Here is a 17,854-nt window from a genome sequence, read left to right on the forward strand (position 1 = left end):
TCAACTATTTAAGCTGAAACGATGCACTGGGATGTCCGTTCGCTGCTCTGGTATCTTCTCAAAGCATTCACACTGAGTTCTGTTAAGTAGGGACCTGGTCAGCCTCTTTGACCAGGAGCTATCCTTGAAAATCCCGCAGCTAGCCCGCTACACAACCTGCCGCCTGTAGGTCTATCCGGGAACTGTCAAACTTAAAGACTCCACAATTCTTGAGAAAACATCACAATTGGAGCACAAAATTTCTGAATCCAAGCAGTCGACAAGGTGACCAATCAGACTAACTCACTGCTCATGCATGGTACAGTATTTTTTTTTTTTTTTGTACCCACCACCACAGTTCCAAGTACCATCAGGCATGTTCAGTAACATGTCAGTGTGCTGCAATTGTTGTAGCTTGTGGATTTGGCAGTTCAGTTCTTCTGTAGGGTTTTGTGGTGTTGCACAGCAAGAATTACGTGTACTGTAACCTCTTAGATTGCATTCGTGTGCGGTTACTCAGCATCCTTATAATTTCACAGCTTTACAAAATCAGTTCATTACTTATGTTATCATTAGCCATTTTGTGAGGACGATATTTTGGTAGTACTGTACCATGACTGGTGAATGGAAGATGATGATGATTACTAATGGCTTCATTCACTGGTGGTGTGATCATCACTAGTTCTTGTAGCAGTTATGCCATTCCCTAAGGATAATGAAAGTGCATATAATGCTCTAAAATTATGAAAATGTAAATTATCTTTCCTTTTCTGTGCATACTGTACAGTTATGGTAATTAATGGGCAGTAGTGCTTGTTGAGGTTTAACCCTTAAACTGTCGAAACATAGATCTATGTTCACATGCGTAGCGCTCCAGCCTTGATTTTCCCCATTTGAAAGCATGTAAAAAAAAAAAAACGTAGATCTACGTTCGGAGTCCCCTGCACATGGACATAGAAGGGTTTAAGTTTAAGGGTTAAGGGTCATCAGTGAATTCTACACTGAACCCTGCCTTCTGGTATATGGAAGGAAATATTGCCCAAATATGGGTAGTAATTTTGAAAGGAAAAAATGTTAGCTCTAGTTAATTTACTCATTTTGTTTTGGTATACAGTACAGTACAGAATATGATATAATACATACCATAATACGTACATGTACTTTAACAGCATTTCATCTAAAAAGGAAAAATCTACCACCAAACTTTACTTGCTTCTATGACCCATGGAAGTCATAAACAGTATGTATTTGTTATACTGTACTTTATTTACCTCCACTTTTGTTTCCTATTCTTACCATTACTTTCATTGAATACATTTTTGTTATTAACATTTTGTTTTTCTATTCCCCCCTCCCCCACAGAGTAAAGTACTTTTAATTGTACTGTATTGTACAGGACTTCTCTCTGTCTTCACTTAATAAATACCCTTGCAAACACTTAATATGCAGTATACAACTTTCTCATGGTTCACTATTTTCTTTCTTCATTTCATCACAAACAAGTGATATATTTTTTTCAAAATTATGAATTTCTAATTTAAAACAAAATATGTACTTATCATCTCATATGCACTTAAACAAAGGCTGATTATATATGTACAGCTGTGGTGTTTATTATTGGTATACTGAAAGCATATTGTATTAACTAGTACAGAGCAAACAACACTGCGAAAGCAACTGTGGCTAATTAGAAACATCTCTTACAGTGTCGAGATGGCTAGTTAAGACATCAGTGAAGAGAAGCAGAGGTGACCTGAATCAACACCTGTGTTATACTCTTCAAAATGCTGTCTAACTCCCGCAAAAAGGATACAACAGCTAGTTGTGACAGCCTTGTTGGAAAATACATCAAGAAAGACTCTCCTCCAGAGGTGCCCATTATTAATGTTTGGCCGAATGCAAATCAAAACGACATGAGAAAAAGAAAAAGCACCATCACCCCACCATATGTTAGCAGCAGCAACCCACCATCTCATCAATCCTCACCAATGGTCCAAAAATACTCTACTAGCTCAAGAGCGCCATTAAATGGCATGTCTCATGGAGGAACTGAAGGAAAATACACACCTAATGTTGGAGAAGTTGTACAGCATTTAGGTGGCATGTACTTAGGGAGTAGAGGCAGTTTAGATGGATTGCTGAAGCAACAGGCACCTTCTTCACCAGCTATGTTTAATCATACATTTATTAATCATTATACTGGTTCCCAACACAGCCTGGACCAAATTTTATATGGTCCGAATCATATTAGGTCTCCTTTAGATCAGACACCACAGGGTGTATGCTATTCCTTCTTAGTGCAGTCAGGACAAAATCAATTATCTCAGTCCAATACTCACATGGGAAGTGGATCACCTCAGCCTCCCTCTCCAAGATTAGAGCAAGAACTACCACTTCCTCCTGGTTGGTCTGTTGATTATACATTAAGAGGTCGCAAGTACTACATTGATCATAACACAAAGACAACACATTGGTCACATCCTTTAGAGAAAGAGGGATTACCAGCTGGATGGGAGCGAATTGAGTCTCTTGAACATGGCGTTTACTATGTAAACCATATTACCCGACAAGCTCAGTATGAACACCCATGTGCACAGCAGTATCTTCCAAGAATTCCAGAGAATACTGTTTTAGGACCCCACAGAGCCCTGCCCATTCCACACCATACTGATTTTCGTCAGCCTTTATCTTTGATGCCAGCTTCTCCGTACTTGCATGAAGAGATACCTTACTGGCTCCGTGTCTATTCTCAAGCATCTCCTGATCATGACCACAAGTTAAGATGGGAACTTTTCCGGCTCCCTGAGCTTGACTGTTATCAAGCTATGTTAAATAGACTTTTTAAACATGAGCTTCACGGTATTGTCATGAGCTATGAAATGTATCGTATTGCATTAACCCGTGAAATTGAGCGAAGAATGCAACAGATGAACCTGCCGTCTGGAGCAGGAAGTGGTGCTGGAGTAACTATTACAGAAATAAGTGAAGATGATGCTCATAGTGAGAATGTCTCTACACCAGAACATTTCAAGCAGCAGATACTAAATGCTGACAACTTATTTGAATCCAAAGTGTAATATTTGCCTAAACTTGTATGATGTGCACATAGTGGTTCTAGTGTGATTAACTTCCTCAATATGTTTGGGGACTGTATGGCTTTTTTTGTGGCAGCTTTTCAGTGGGGAAACTGTTAGTGTCACGTAGAAATTTATTATAGTCTTGCCTGTGATCTCTAGGTTCTAATCTGATGTTTGGCTGTGCATAGTAAAGTATTAGTTTCTGGTGTTGCACCTGTTTCTCTTTCTATTACCAAAGATAAGAAAAACCCTTGATGGGGCATTTTGCTTTTATATGCTTCTTGTGGTATTGCTCATGTGACCTGTCAAAGCTGCACCATTTGATGTTTGGGGTGAGTCAGATTTATTCTTGCTCTTCTTTGTTTTAAGCTTATGATTACAACTAGCTTTGGTTTGCTCTACGTATTATATTCAATTTTTGCACTAATAGCTTAAAATTTTCCAAAGTTATTTCTAAGTTTGTCCTTTGTTATGCACCTCTCTCTCTACTCAAAAAACAAAAATTATGCATTTTATTGTAGTATTTTCTTTCTTTAAAGAAGAGCATTCCATTTGGTAACTAATGTAATTGATCAATAAATGTTTTCAGATCAATCTTGGACTTTCATGGTCTACAAAGTATTGCTTAGATACAGTATAAAGAATAATTATATTATAGGTATCTTATAGCAACAGCAACAACACTTTTGGTCCACTAGTCAATTCTTTCATTCAAATTCTGAAGCGTTTTATGCTCTTTCTTAACAACAAACTACATAAGCTAAAGAAAGTAAATTAATAGTGTATTGTTCCTCTTGTTCTGTTAGAAGTGTTAGAATTATGTACAGTATTCATAAAGATAAATATATTTATGATAAAAGGGAGAAAGATCAGTAAGACCTCGATTTTTGTAAGAGATGTGTTTAGGAGAACTGTGGTAAAGCAAAGTAAACACAATATATTGTTGAGAAACTGGTTGCTTTCCAAACACTTTTAATAGTCGCAATTTTTCACTATCAGTTTACAATGTATACTTATATAAAATGTACCTCTGAAGGGAGACTCCTTGAACCTGCCCTTCCCTACTTTGGATCAAACCCGATTGCCTCCCATTAACCCCAAGCATTATACGAGTCAAGTGAGCTTAGTGCCCCTGTCATAAATATAATAATAATAATAATCATATAAGAAATTATATCATAATTTGTGTAATATTTTATGCATCAGTATGTAGTACAAATTATAAATACATCTGATACAAAAGAAAAAAAATCAAAATGTTTTACATTAATACAGAAAACTTAAATAAAATTCACATGTATACCAATAGAATGAGAGTCCATGAAACATGCATCAGACATTCATGAAACAAATATTGATGCATTTCATAAAAGATTTATGTAAAATTGAAGTACTGTTCATTTTTATATCAACATAGGCTACTTGTTAATAGTGAATTTTCAGGTATATACATCAATACAGTCTTGGGTGTTTTCACCACAGATAATGCCATAGTAATGCCTGAAAAAAACCTAGTTGCAAATAATGGGCTTACATGCACATGTACATGCACTTACTCACTGTATAGGTAACTAACTAGCTTGTGATATTTGAATATATACACAGAACTTGTGGATATGAAGGGAGTACATAGTATACAGCCTCTCTTTACGTCGGTAAACAAATTTGTCGCTAAGCAAGGAGCATACTATAATGGTAGTGGGTTTGTGTCAGCCATCTTTGATATTATTTTAATGTCACCTTTGCAGCATATATAAGATTTTTAGTATATTTTTAAATGTTTATACAGTAGTGTACTGTATATTGTCATAAACAAGATAAAAGAAATCAGCTCTAATATACATTATTTAGGTATGCATACTGGTCAGAGAGCCCATCATAAGTCCAAGTCGTCAGTATACAAGTACGTCGCTAAGTGAAGAGAGGCTGTACATTTAGTTACCTTAATTAGGTGAAATCTATTGTCTTATAATCTTCAACTGAAAAATTATGGTTTGATGGTTTCTATACAAAATGGTGCATACATATAGTATTTGTTCATTCATACATTTGAAAAAACACCTTTATATTATTTACATGGCACAGTGCATGCAAAATTAACTTTAATAATTAATTATAAAAGATGTCTATTTGCAGCATAAGAAAGCATTCTGCTGTTACATGTAAAACTTGATACTACATTTAAATTTTACTTCTTAATATTAAGCAATTAATTTTTGTTTCCATAGATGGGAAAAGTCTTAGTACAACCTGTGTCTCAATCTAAGTGGGTAGAGAATTTAGCCTTCACCACTCCTTGCACTTAATATCGTGCATAGGTTTAGTGTTTTGCAACCCACACATGTCCTGCATGCGGGTTATCGTATGTGCGGCTCATCCTGCACTGTACTATTATCTGGATTTCAAGCTAGCTGGTGTATCCCCTATATCAGTGAAATTTTTTTTATTTTTTATTATTAACACGTCCGTTTCCCACCAAGGCAGGGTGGCCCGAAAAAGAAAAACTTTCATCATCACTCACTCCATCACTGTCTTGCCAGAGGCATGTTTACACTACAGTTATAAAACTGTAACATTAACACCCCTCCTTCAGAGTGACAGCACTGTACTTCCCATCTCCAGGAATCAAGTCTGGCCCGCCGGCTTCCCTGAATCCCTTCACAAACGTTACCTTGCTTTCACTCCAACAGCACGTCAAGTCCCAAAAACCATTTGTCTCCATTTGCTCCTATCTAACACGCTCACGTATGCTTGCTGGAAGTCCAAGCCTCTTGCACACAAAACCTCCTTTAACCCCCACCATCCAACCTTTCCTAGGCCGACCCCTACCCTGCCTTCCCTCCACTACAGATTTATACACTCTTGAAGTCATTCTATTTCGTTCCATCCTCTCTACATGTCCAAACCATCTCAATAACCCCTCCTTAGCCCTCTGGATAATAGTTTTGGTAATCCCACACCTTCTAATCTCCAAACTACGGATTCTCTGCATTATATTTACACCACACATTGCCCTCAAACATGACATCTCCACTGCCTCCAGCCTTCTCCTTGTTGCAACATTCACAACCCATAGGTGTATAGTGCATACACAGTGGTCATTTTTCCTTAAAATATGTCTCTAACAGTATTAATATTCAGTCTCATAAAAACTTAATGAAACAGATATTTGGTCTGGGAAGATCCTTTGTTCATATTTCAGTTTTCTCAAGGAAAGTACGTACCTTAGTGCCAGTAAAGGGCTCTTGATTCCAGAAAGTGGACTAATTCTCCTCTTCCTTTGTTCAAAACTGATCATCTTCCATTACCCATGCATTGTATAGCCCCTATGGGTTTAGTGTTTCCCTGATTATAATAATAACAATTATTATTTGTAAATATATTCTGTGGATGGTTTTGATTTTTAGATGCAGTCACCACAATTTTAGTGGGTCACTTTCACAACCTTTTTGACTATATTTCCTTTATTATGAATTTTATGGTGTTAATATTGAAATTCAGAAAAAGCAGTAAGAAGAGTTTATTGTGGATAGATTAGATTTTGCCACCAAAGTGGTTAGTTTATTGTTCACCCCATGTTCATCCGGTGGACAGTATCACAAGAGGATATGGATACACAAAAGGCCTAGAAATTAGGCCCAGAAGGGTGGGTTTACAGGAGTACATCTGAATTTATATCTACAGTTAACTTACCTGTTGCTAGCAATTTGGGAGTAGTTGTTGCTTAATATGTCTGGTAGCTTATTTTCATTAATAAGATATCTTGCCATATCACATAGGTTACTATACTGTCTATCTGTATATTCTTCAGTAAGTAGATAATTAAACACAGTGTTCAAGATTGTGACCATAGGACTGACCACATACTTTGCATTTGGTTGATCATCATCTGTGTCTCTGTCACACTGCCAGACATACACTACCTAAGCCTGGCCACTACAACATCTGTCAGTCTGTCTACATTGCAAGTTGCTCCATAAACATACTTATATGCATTCCAGGCTTCTAACTGCATTCCTATAAAATTCAGTTTCATTATTTACTTCTCTCCTAATATTATTCCTGGTGCTAGACACAGATACACCAAAGTTATACTCTACATTTTCTTTCAGTGTTATTGAATACCATGTAACCATTTATGACTATTTACACTGGACAAAAAAACAGATTTGTCTGTCACTGCTATAAATGTATATGCAGTTTATTAACTCAAGTATGTTGATTTCAAAAATTGAAGTCAGAGTCACCCTGGCAGGTCAGGATTTTTACTTAAATATTTTTTTGTAATGTATTGTTTTATTAAAAATCAAGAATATTGCACAATTGATGTATGTACATGCTATTTAATTGGAATCAGCTTCTCAGGAATACTCAAATTGTATGAAAAATTTTTCCAATTTTTATGTAGCCAAAACAATCCTTATGTGTTGGATCAATTCTGATTTCAGATTTTAAGGCTACATACATGTACTTAAATTAGTTTAAAATGTACACTTTTAGCTCATTAGCAGATTTATTGTCCATTATCATCATTTTGAACCACAGGCACTACATGCCCACACACTTATCTCATCCTCTGCCAAACCGTTTACCACTTACGTAAATCCGTGTGTTTTTTAAAAATTATTTTATTAAAAAAATTGTCCCAGCAAAGTCGCACCTCCAAATATTGAAATCGAGGTCATACTGGATACATACTGCTAGATATTTTACATCATGGTATCGCTTCTACTTAAAGATAACTGACTTTGAAACACTTTCTTCTATTCCTGTCTTCATAGCAGATTACTGTATTATTTTTTGTCAGTATTGCTGTGATAGTGAATGTCATTTGTATTGACAGCTCTAATAACCTTTTTTTCCTTTAACTGTTCATAATATAAATAAGTACCTGTAATTAAATCTCATTATCTACTATAGTATGGTACTGAATTATTCAGGAATACAATACATGTACGTATATTATACATATATTTATTCTAAAGTACTGTACAGTGGACCCTCGACCAACGATATTAATCCGTTCCTGAGAGCTCATCGTTAATCGAAATTATCGTTAGTTGAGTTAATTTTCCCCATAAGAAATAATGGAAATCAAATTAATCCGTGCAAGACACCCAAAAGTATTGAAAAAAAAATTTTTTACCACATGAAATATTTATTTTAATACACACAAACTGAAGAAGACATGTACAATTACATGACACTTACCTTTATTGAAGATCTGGTGATGATTGATGGGATGGGAGGAGGGGAGAGTGTGGATGGTGTTAGTGTTCAGAAGGGGAATCCCGTTCCATTAGGACTTGAAGTGTCGAGTCCTTTTCCGGGGTTACTTCCCTTCTTTTTTTAATGCCACTAGGACCAGGTTGAGGGTCACTGGACCTCTGTCGCACAACATATCTGTCCGAGGCCTGTACCCGTTCCTTTATGACATTCCTAAAGTGTTTCACAACATTGTCAGTGTCATAATTAAACAATGTCAGTGTCATAATTAAACACTTGTTCAGGTTTCAATTCTTCACTGTCTATGTACTCCTTGAATTCCTGTACATATTTTTCAGCTGATTTTTGGTCCGAACTGGCAGCCTCACCATGCCTTATCACACTATGTATGCCACTACGATTCTTAAATCTCTCAAACCAACCTTTGCTGGCCTTAAATTCACTCACATCACCACTAGTTGCAGGCATTTTTCTAATTAAATCGTCATGCAACTTCCTAGCCTTTTCACATATGATCGCTTGAGAGATGCTATCTCCTGCTATCTGTTTTTCGTTTATCCACACCAATAACAGTCTCTCAACATCTATCACTTGCGATCTCAGTTTCAAAAACGTAGGTGCAACTTTGGCAAGAACAGCTTCCTTGATTGCCATTTTCTTGGCCACAATAATAGCAATGGTTGATTGGGGTTTTGTGTATAACCTGGCCAGCTCAGAGACACGCACTCCACTTTCATACTTAGCAATAATCTCTTTCTTCATATCCATAGTAATTCTCACCCTTTTTGCTGTAGGGTTGGCACTAGAAGCCCATGGTGACTTATTTTGCAGGTGCAATCACTAAAAACGCTGTGATAATATGAAATGTTCCAATTGTATGTTTAGATGGGACCACGGTGGCTGGCTGGCTTGTAAACACTGGCCACAAGTGGACGCGTCTCGAACGGAACGAATCGTGTTGGTCGAGTTTTTTAGCGCTAGGCGAAGCAAAATTTTTGCGTTAAAATGTATCGCTGGTCAGATTTAATGTTAGACAATGCCATCATTGGTCGAGGGTCCACTGTATACTGTAACTGTATTTTGAGTTTGCAATAAATTAGATGAGTTGGTACAACTGGTACTGTGCAAGTAACTTAAAAATCCCTTGTAGAATTTACAGGAAATGTATACTGGAGGATATACTTTATGCTTGGTAGGTATGCTCCTGTAGATGGAAAAAAATGACATTTTGTTTGGTCTGTCATTTTATTTTTATTTCTTTTCATGCTTACATTACATGGACCAGGTACAGTACATGAAGCTTTTGCAAAGATGATTCAATATAATGATTCCAAATGATAAAAGGAATGGATATACTGTACTCCTGATGTTATCACCAAATAAACCCTTTAGAGATGTAAGGATTCAGCATTCTTAGGTACCCTTAATTTATATTAAAATTTAAAGGATAATAAAATGGAATTATCCAAAAGTGTAAAATTAGATGAAAATAAGTAAATCTGAGTAGTGGCTGGATATAAATTAACAAAATCGAATGTAGTGCTGTTAGCCAAATGAAAGATGTGGTTTTGTAAAATAGCATTAAGTAGGGGTAAGCATAGAAGGATGTAGCGATCAGATGTTCAATAGATGGTAAGTATGAGCTGTTTTAGTGTACTGAAAAATTGCAAACTAGTTAAGAGATTACATGATTTAAACTTTAGGCTTTTATTACATATGCATGGAAATGAAAAGCTGCATTATGTTTGTAGACCAGTTGAACCCTCTTATCCACTGCATTTATATTGATCTCTGTTGTGTCTTTGCTGACTGGGAATACACGAGTGTTTTGGTTTTTCGCTGATCATTGTAATAATCAGCTCAAGACCAAGAGGTTTGTAAGTCCTCTTTCAGTGACAGATGGAAACAAATGAATATGTAGGTAGTATATGTGGAAGCTTGATGGTAATTTGTGCAGAATGTTGATGCTAAGATTCTTAAACTACATGCTTGAATTGGAGAAACCTCTTACGTAGATAAAAGTATACTGCAAAACCTTCTGTTTCATGCACACCTCTTAATGATTATCCTATTACCCTTCCTGCATAGTTGCTGACATAGGGTTATAAACTATAATGTTAATGTGTTGCACTGAGGCCAGGGAAAATGTTGCACGTTCATAACATGATTTCAAGTGGTCGGATGTGAGTATTTTTTTCGCTATATCAGTGGCATGTACATTATATTACAGAATTGGCATGCATTCTTAAGTAGGTGTCCCTTGTTTTATGCGGTATAAGTGTTCTAGGCCATAAACACTTATTTGAGCACAATGAGAATCTTTAGTATGCTTTACAAGCTATGCTGACTGAATACAGCAAATGTATATTGCATATACACAATTAGTAATAGAACCAGGACATTGCATAATAACAGATTCACATAAAGCGATGGACACTTGTACTGTACTAAAAAATATTTGTATTTCCTTATTTTTAAATACCTATGCCAGTACGTTATAAAAATTTATTTTCAACATATTAACTTATAACTTATGTATGATAAATTTTTTACAGTAACGCTCAAGCCACTTAGAATAAACTGCATGAAGAAATGCTGTAATTTGTAATGGTATAAATGAAGTTTTCTTTTATATTTTGCTTTAAATAGAAGTACTCTATACAGTTTCAAGAACTATTTACAGTTTTAACCTGGGAAAACATTTCCATCTAACCTTTTACATTTAATTTGTTCAAAACATTAACAGTACATTGTAGAGGAGTAAAGTTTCTATCTGAATTTAGAATTGAATTACCATATGTATTTTGTATGTACAACTGTACACTGTGTGCATAGAGTGTATGATATATAAATGCTGTGTGTGTGTGTGGGGGGGGATGGTGTAGGTGTAGTTACCTATTTGTAGTTACTGTCTTCCCTACAAATTCATGGGAAAGGTTCCTTGGGATCCTGTGAAGGACACTGCAAATAATATTTAAGATTTGAGTTCATTTTATGTTTCAGATACCATATCTCTGTAAATATGCAGCACTGATCTTATGTGGTTAATGTTGACATTCATAAGAAATAATGACCATAAAAAAAAATAGGGCGTCATTGAGCCAGAAAGAATGTTGGATAACTGAATCTTTTTGGCAACTGCCCTCAAATAAAAGTTGGATAATCAAAATCTGTGAATATGAAAACTCTTGAATTTGTGGGGATGAATGTATTCTTTTGTAACTAAGGCGCAGATCTATGCTTATGTCCTTTATTTAATAATTTTTTCAAATTACATGTGGTTTTACTACAGTAACACCCTCGATATAACTAACTAATAAGGGATGTCTGATATATCTGAACAATGTTAAAAAATAGCAATAAAATGCACTAAAGTACTCTACTGTATATACCTAATATAGCACTTACCACAAATTACAGATACACTGCAGTAAACATTGAAAATAAATAAAAGTACAATTTACCCAGTGGATTTTGCCCAGTTTTAACCCTTTCAGGGTTTCCGACGTACTAGTATGGCTTACGCACCAGGGTTATTGACGTACTAGAATGCTTAAATTCTAGCGCCTTCAAATCTAGTGAGAGAAAGCTGGTAGGCCTACATATGAAAGAATGGGTCTTATGTGGTCAGTGTGCACAGTATAAAAAAAATTCTGCAGCACACAGTGTATAATGAGAAAAAAAAAAACTTCGACCGTGTTTTTGGTTTAAAACAGTGACTTTGCAGTGTATTTTTGTATAGTATTTATGGGTGTATTCTAGTTTTCCTGGTCTCATTTTATAGAATGGAAGACATTTTACAGAAATTGAGATGATTTTGATTGGTTTCACAATGAAAAGTACCTTGAAATTGAGCTCAAAGTAGCAGAAATGTTCGATTTTTACCAAATTTCAAAAGTAAACAAATCATGCCAAGTGTCCAATACACATCAACTGGTGAGTCTAATATTCTTCCACAAGTGCACTGACATTATTTATACCATTTCTACACCCTTTCTACACTAATGCAGTAATCTGCATAACAGTAAATCTTCTATTTTTTTGTGAGAATAAAAATTCAAAGTTGAAAGCAAAACAGATGTAAGAGGGGCCTGGGGACATGACTAATGAACAAAGAAAATGTTATTTTAGTTCCAGGAATCTCTGTCTTGCTTATTCTGGATCCTATTTGGAAATTGGTGTCTTCTGAAATTTGTGTGAAATTGGCAAAATTGCCAATTTCTGACCACTTTATTGGATACTTGAAATCGGTAAATGGGTGGTTTCTTGTACTCATTCCATAGAAAAAATGGAGCTCTAACCAAATAGATATGATTTTTGTCAACTAGTACACTGAAATTGGTTGAAAATAGGGCTTAAATTGGGCAAAATTGCCGATGCGTAAACATCGTCGAGACCGCTAACTTCGCGAGAGCATAACTCCGTAAGCTTTCCATCAAATTTCATACTTTTGGTGTCATTATGCTCGGGAAAAGATCATCATTTCATAAGAAAAAAATAATTTTTTTTTTTCCGAAAAATTTTCGACCCTGAGAACGAGATTAGGAGAGGGCCTCTCGACCCTGAAAGGGTTGAAAGTCTATTATATCAGCATCTATTATATTGAAGGTTTACTGTATTTACTACTTCCTCTTGTAAGCTATCTCATTGTACTGCCATTCTGTTAGCAACTGTTTAGTATCCTTATTAATGATGTTAGGAAATCTTCCTAGTCTATTCTTTTGTATTTGTTTATTATCTTATGTGATTATGTCTTCTCTTTTCTTCCTGTCAACTAATGAGGAGATATCTAATGCTTTGAAAACTTACCCATAATTAAAGCCGTTAATTTACGTAAATTTAGCATCATCAGGGCAAGTGGTAGTCCTTGGGGCATCCCACTTTCTTACCATTGTTAGCATATTTCTTTTAATCAGACAACATAAAATCCTCAGTAATGGTTGCTTCCTACAGTATGTTTTGTAGTTTTCAGATTAATCTTTCATTAGGAACTCTGTTTAAAGCATTCTTGAAATCTAATTAAATGTAGTGTACCCATCCATTTCTTTACTGAATAATTTTGGTGACTGTTATAGGAGCTTAATATATTTAGTATACAGGTGTTTACTGATCAAGAACTAAAGAGTTTGCTATGCAACTTGCAGCCTCTCAATTGTCTTGTTAAATGCTTCTCCCCCATATGTTGCTGAATGATGCACTCTATGTATTCACAGTTCTAAGTAGCTACAGAATATCACTTTTATCTTGAATTTCTTGCACTGCAATGTTAGACATTTATGCTAGTGATTTTAATTTTTCTAGTTTGTAGTGATTCTTTGCCCAATAGAACAAAGTTTTTACCTTTCTTTCCACTCTCTCTCATCTCCAGGTGTAATTAATCTTTAATGTTGTTTCATATAGAAAATGTACATTGTTTTAATGTTTGCTTTCAGTTACAATGTCAGACTTCTCATTTATAATTCATTATCCCTTAATTCTAGTCTTTTTGAGATCACTCCATCTGTGTTTGCATACACAGTATTTGTATCCGAATTGTATTTATCTATCCCCCCTTTTTTTATCCATCCTCTGGTTTTTGAGATACTGCACTATGTTTGATAAGAGTTTGATATTATTACTCTCTAGTAATTTTCTTTTCTTGCTAATTTTTCATTACTAAACTTTTTGGCAGTGTGTATATCTTTTATTTTTGTCATTTCCTCTTTTAATAAGTCTTGTCTAATGGTTAAATTTTTGTAGCCTTCCTGTTTCTTTGTCTCTTATGTATGTTTGACCTATACATATGTCAGTTTGTTTGTTTTTTTTCCATTTTGCCTATACTGCTGTGCTGTTGTCTCACTCATTTGTTCTGTTTCCTCATTCTTTGTCCATTTTTGATGTGATTTCTTTTTTCAGAGCCAGCTGAAAATAATGGTCATTTTCATCTGACAAGAATACAGTAGTTGAAGTAGTCATTTCCTTTACCTCCTCTCTGTTCATTCTGTTCTTAATTTAATTTCATTGCAGGCTGTGACTGTGTTTAAGTCTTCCAAACTTCTATTGATATTCAATATGTAGTCTGCGTGTGTGTATTATATACTGTATATACAGTCAACATACTTGTATACACTTGTTTTTGTTCTCTTCTATATTCCTTAACATTTGTCACTGTAGTGTATCCTCTTCAGTCCCTTTGGAAAACATGGGTTTTGTATACATTTATTAAAGTGAAAAGAAAATTTTGAGGTTAGGTTTGAATGTATACAGAAGTGGTATTGATATTAAGAGAGATGACTGTTAATGTTATAAATGAAATGAAGCTGGCTGTCCTAGCATTAAGTGAAATGTAATTCAGTAAGGTGAGAGTGTTTGAATAGGAAGGAATAAATGGATCAAATCTGGTGTATTCATGATAACGAGGGCTTAGAAAAAAAAGGAGTTGTGGTAATGTTAAATGAAAATATATGGAAAGAAAAGAGGGGCAAGTTTGTTTAAATTAAAAAAAATATTAGTATAACATGAGAAGTGGGTTGTGATTTTTTTATGCAAATAGAGGTGAGAGATATGTACAATGTATGAGAGATTATGGAATTCTGGGAGGTGTTAAGTGAATGTTTAGGAAATTTCGAATTAAATGAAAGAATGATTGTTCTGGGGGACCTTAATGCTATAGTACCATTTTAGTAGAGTACATATTGTAATAGAAAAGTTTTGAATGCCAGGGGTAATGACAATAGGAGTGTTTAATTAATAGCAATTGTATTTAGAAAGAGAATGTCTCAGGAAATGTTGGAAAGAGGGTAGGAACTTTAGCATTCAGTAGATACTTATGAGTGTGTTAGATCAGAGTAAGTAGAGACAAGCAATTTTTGAGATTTGACGTGCTGTTGAAGTTGAGCAAGGTAACATCAAGGGAGGGATTCAGGATAACCAGTTAGATAGATTGAGGTTAAAAGTCAGTCAGCCATTTCTAAACATATGAACAATGAGAAAAAGTTTTCAGCTCAGCATATCATGAATGTGTTAATGCTTCTAAGAGTGAGTACTGTACGAGCCATGGCAATCGTTTCATTATCTTTACAGGAGGAGAGTATATCATCTGTAATGTGTGTAAGGATCCAAATACCAGTATAGATCCATTGCTATCTTTTTTATGCTGTTTTCAAAACTCCTTCCACCACATACAAGACAGATCAAGAAATACATCATTATTCACCAGTAAAAGCTTGCAAAGGGAGAAGAAAGGCAAAACCTACAACTAGAAATGGGATTAGATGGATATGCCGAGTCATCTGCAATATGGTTATCATTCAAGACTATTTTACAAAAATGGAAGAAACACTGCAGTACTCTTCATTCATTAGCAACTCAAATTATGGGGATGGAAAGGTAAGGTTGCTGCTCACTTGAATAGATTAAGTAGAAGCTTTATATCAGTTATCATTTATGCTGCCTCTAAAATGGGGCTAATACAGCCTCTCCTCGCTTAGCGACCTACTCGTTTACTGGTGGCTCGGACTTACGACGGGGTCTCTAACCAGTATGCCTACCTAAATAATGTATATTATTACAATATACAGTACACTACTGTATAAACATTTAAAAATATGCCAGAAATGTTATAAATGGTGCAAAAGTGACATTAAAATAATATCAAAGATGGTTAACACTAACCCACTACCAGTATAGTATGCTCCTCACTTAGTGGCGAATTTGTTTACCACCGTGGTCTTAGGAACGGAACTCCATCGTTAAGTGAGGAGAGGCTGTATTTATATGGGTCTTAGATTAAAGTGGTGATTAACACCAACAACTATGTAAATAGACAAGAATGCAAGTTTAAGACATTTACTAGGGAGATGTTTCACCCACCATTAAGGTGATGCATCACCTTAATGTTGTGTACGTGTCTTTTTATGTGCATATATGGAGCTCCACATACTGTATTGAAGGATGGAAATTATTTTTTGACAGGTATTTCAGGGGGTGGTGTGCCTTAATCCATGGAATTGGAGCTACCTCTCTCCTTCCTCAGATATAACCTGGTTACTTCCCTGGCACTGTATGGGTTTAGCATTTCCTCATGAATACAGTACTTTTTGGGGAAAAATAATGAATTCAAACATATAACCCCTGTATATATACTGTGCAAGCAAACAGTTATATGATATATATATGTATGTCAGTTATTAAAACCCATGTGGTATACTGTTATACAGTAAGCTCTCTTATAAAGCTATTCTGTATAGTGCAACTTTTTGCAAATGCAACTGAAAAAGTACATCCAGAATTAAATAACATGTACTGTGAATGTCTTTCTAGGAGCTGTTCAGTTGTTGATGTGATTCTTCAATCACATTTACAAAAAGTTGCTCTATATAGAGGGGGTTTATAGGAAAGTATACTGTAAAGCATTTTTTTATGTTACTAGGCAACATGTATGTCAACTCAACCTTTATGTCAATTCATTGGGTTACCTTGACACTAGTGCTGAGCTCTTGATCCACAGAATTGGCAGTACTGTCTCTTTCTTTGTGTCAAACCTGATTGCTTCCTATTTCCTTTTATGTAACAAGGGAATTGTGGGATACATCTTTCTTATCACTGCCAGTCAAGCAGATTCCCACCTTATATCTGAGCATCTTAAGGATCACTTTCTGGCAAGGTACTGTATGACCCCTAGAGGAGGGCCCTGCTTTAGAGCACTTCACTTTACAGCATTTCACTAATGCAGCAGTTTTCAATTATACCCATTCTTCATTTATTCAGACTTCCTACAATAAATATATTCACCACTCACTGTAAGTTAAGGATGAAAATATTTTATGAGAAGTAATGTGCATACTGTATGTGCATATTTCAGGCCTAGCTCTTCTGCTCACTTAATGTATTTTTTTTTTTTTATTTTTTTTTATTATCACACTGGCCGATTCCCACCAAGGCAGGGTGGCCCGAAAAAGAAAAACTTTCACCATCATTCACTCCATCACTGTCTTGCCAGAAGGGTGCTGTACACTACAGTTTTTAAACTGCAACATTAACACCCCTCCTTCAGAGTGCAGGCACTGTACTTAATGTATGATAGTGTAAAAATGTTCTTTCTTTCTTTCAACACACCGGCTGTATCCCACCAAGGCAGGGTGGCCCAAAAAGAAAAACGAAAGTTTCTCTTAAATTTAGTAATTTATATGGGAGAAAGGGTTACTAGCCCCTTGCTCCCTGTAAAAATGTTATCAGGTTTTAATATGCATTTGAAAGTAAAAAAAAAAAAAAAAAAGGCTATGTTTCACTTTACAGTTGTAGCCCAGAACCAAACCTGCTGTATAAGCAGGACCTTAACCTGCTGTATAAGCAGGGCCCTAACCTGCTGTATAAGCACTTCCTATGAATAATAGTGATAATCAACCTTTATGCAGTTACATTTACTGTGTGCATAGTAATGATATCATGGGCATTTATATACGTAATGTATGCTTGAATATCCCAGTTTTCCATACAAGCAGAAGCTCATGATGACTACTACCTGAGTACTAACACCTTGCATCTTAATCCAGGTATAGATAACAATGTATCAGAATTAGTGCATCAACTCT

The 17,854-nt window shown here is 35.4% G+C and overlaps 1 protein-coding gene and 1 long non-coding RNA gene across 8 annotated transcripts in view; both read left to right on the forward strand.

The window, feature by feature from the left end:
- The window catches only part of LOC138854638 (uncharacterized), a 111,905-nt gene that overhangs the window by 76,498 nt on the left and 17,553 nt on the right, over nt 1-17,854 (forward strand). The gene's annotated exons all lie outside the window — the stretch shown is intronic.
- The window catches only part of sav (scaffold protein salvador), a 28,567-nt gene that overhangs the window by 5,500 nt on the left and 5,213 nt on the right, over nt 1-17,854 (forward strand). For 4 of the 7 annotated variants that reach the window (XM_053793765.2, XM_053793764.2, XM_053793766.2 and 1 more), the window contains 2 exons: nt 1,686-3,052; nt 15,345-15,650. In XM_053793765.2, coding sequence (XP_053649740.1) covers nt 1,764-3,052; nt 15,345-15,366 — 1,311 coding nt within the window. In that variant the 5' untranslated portion in view covers nt 1,686-1,763 and the 3' untranslated portion in view covers nt 15,367-15,650. Of the gene's footprint in view, nt 1-1,685; nt 9,679-10,837; nt 10,893-15,344; nt 15,651-17,854 lie in introns of all 7 variants that reach the window. The other 3 variants (XM_070098900.1, XM_053793769.2, XM_070098901.1) reach the window with 3 other exon arrangements.

The sequence above is a fragment of the Cherax quadricarinatus genome, chromosome 65, assembly GCF_038502225.1.
Source record: "Cherax quadricarinatus isolate ZL_2023a chromosome 65, ASM3850222v1, whole genome shotgun sequence".
NCBI lineage: Eukaryota > Metazoa > Arthropoda > Malacostraca > Decapoda > Parastacidae > Cherax > Cherax quadricarinatus.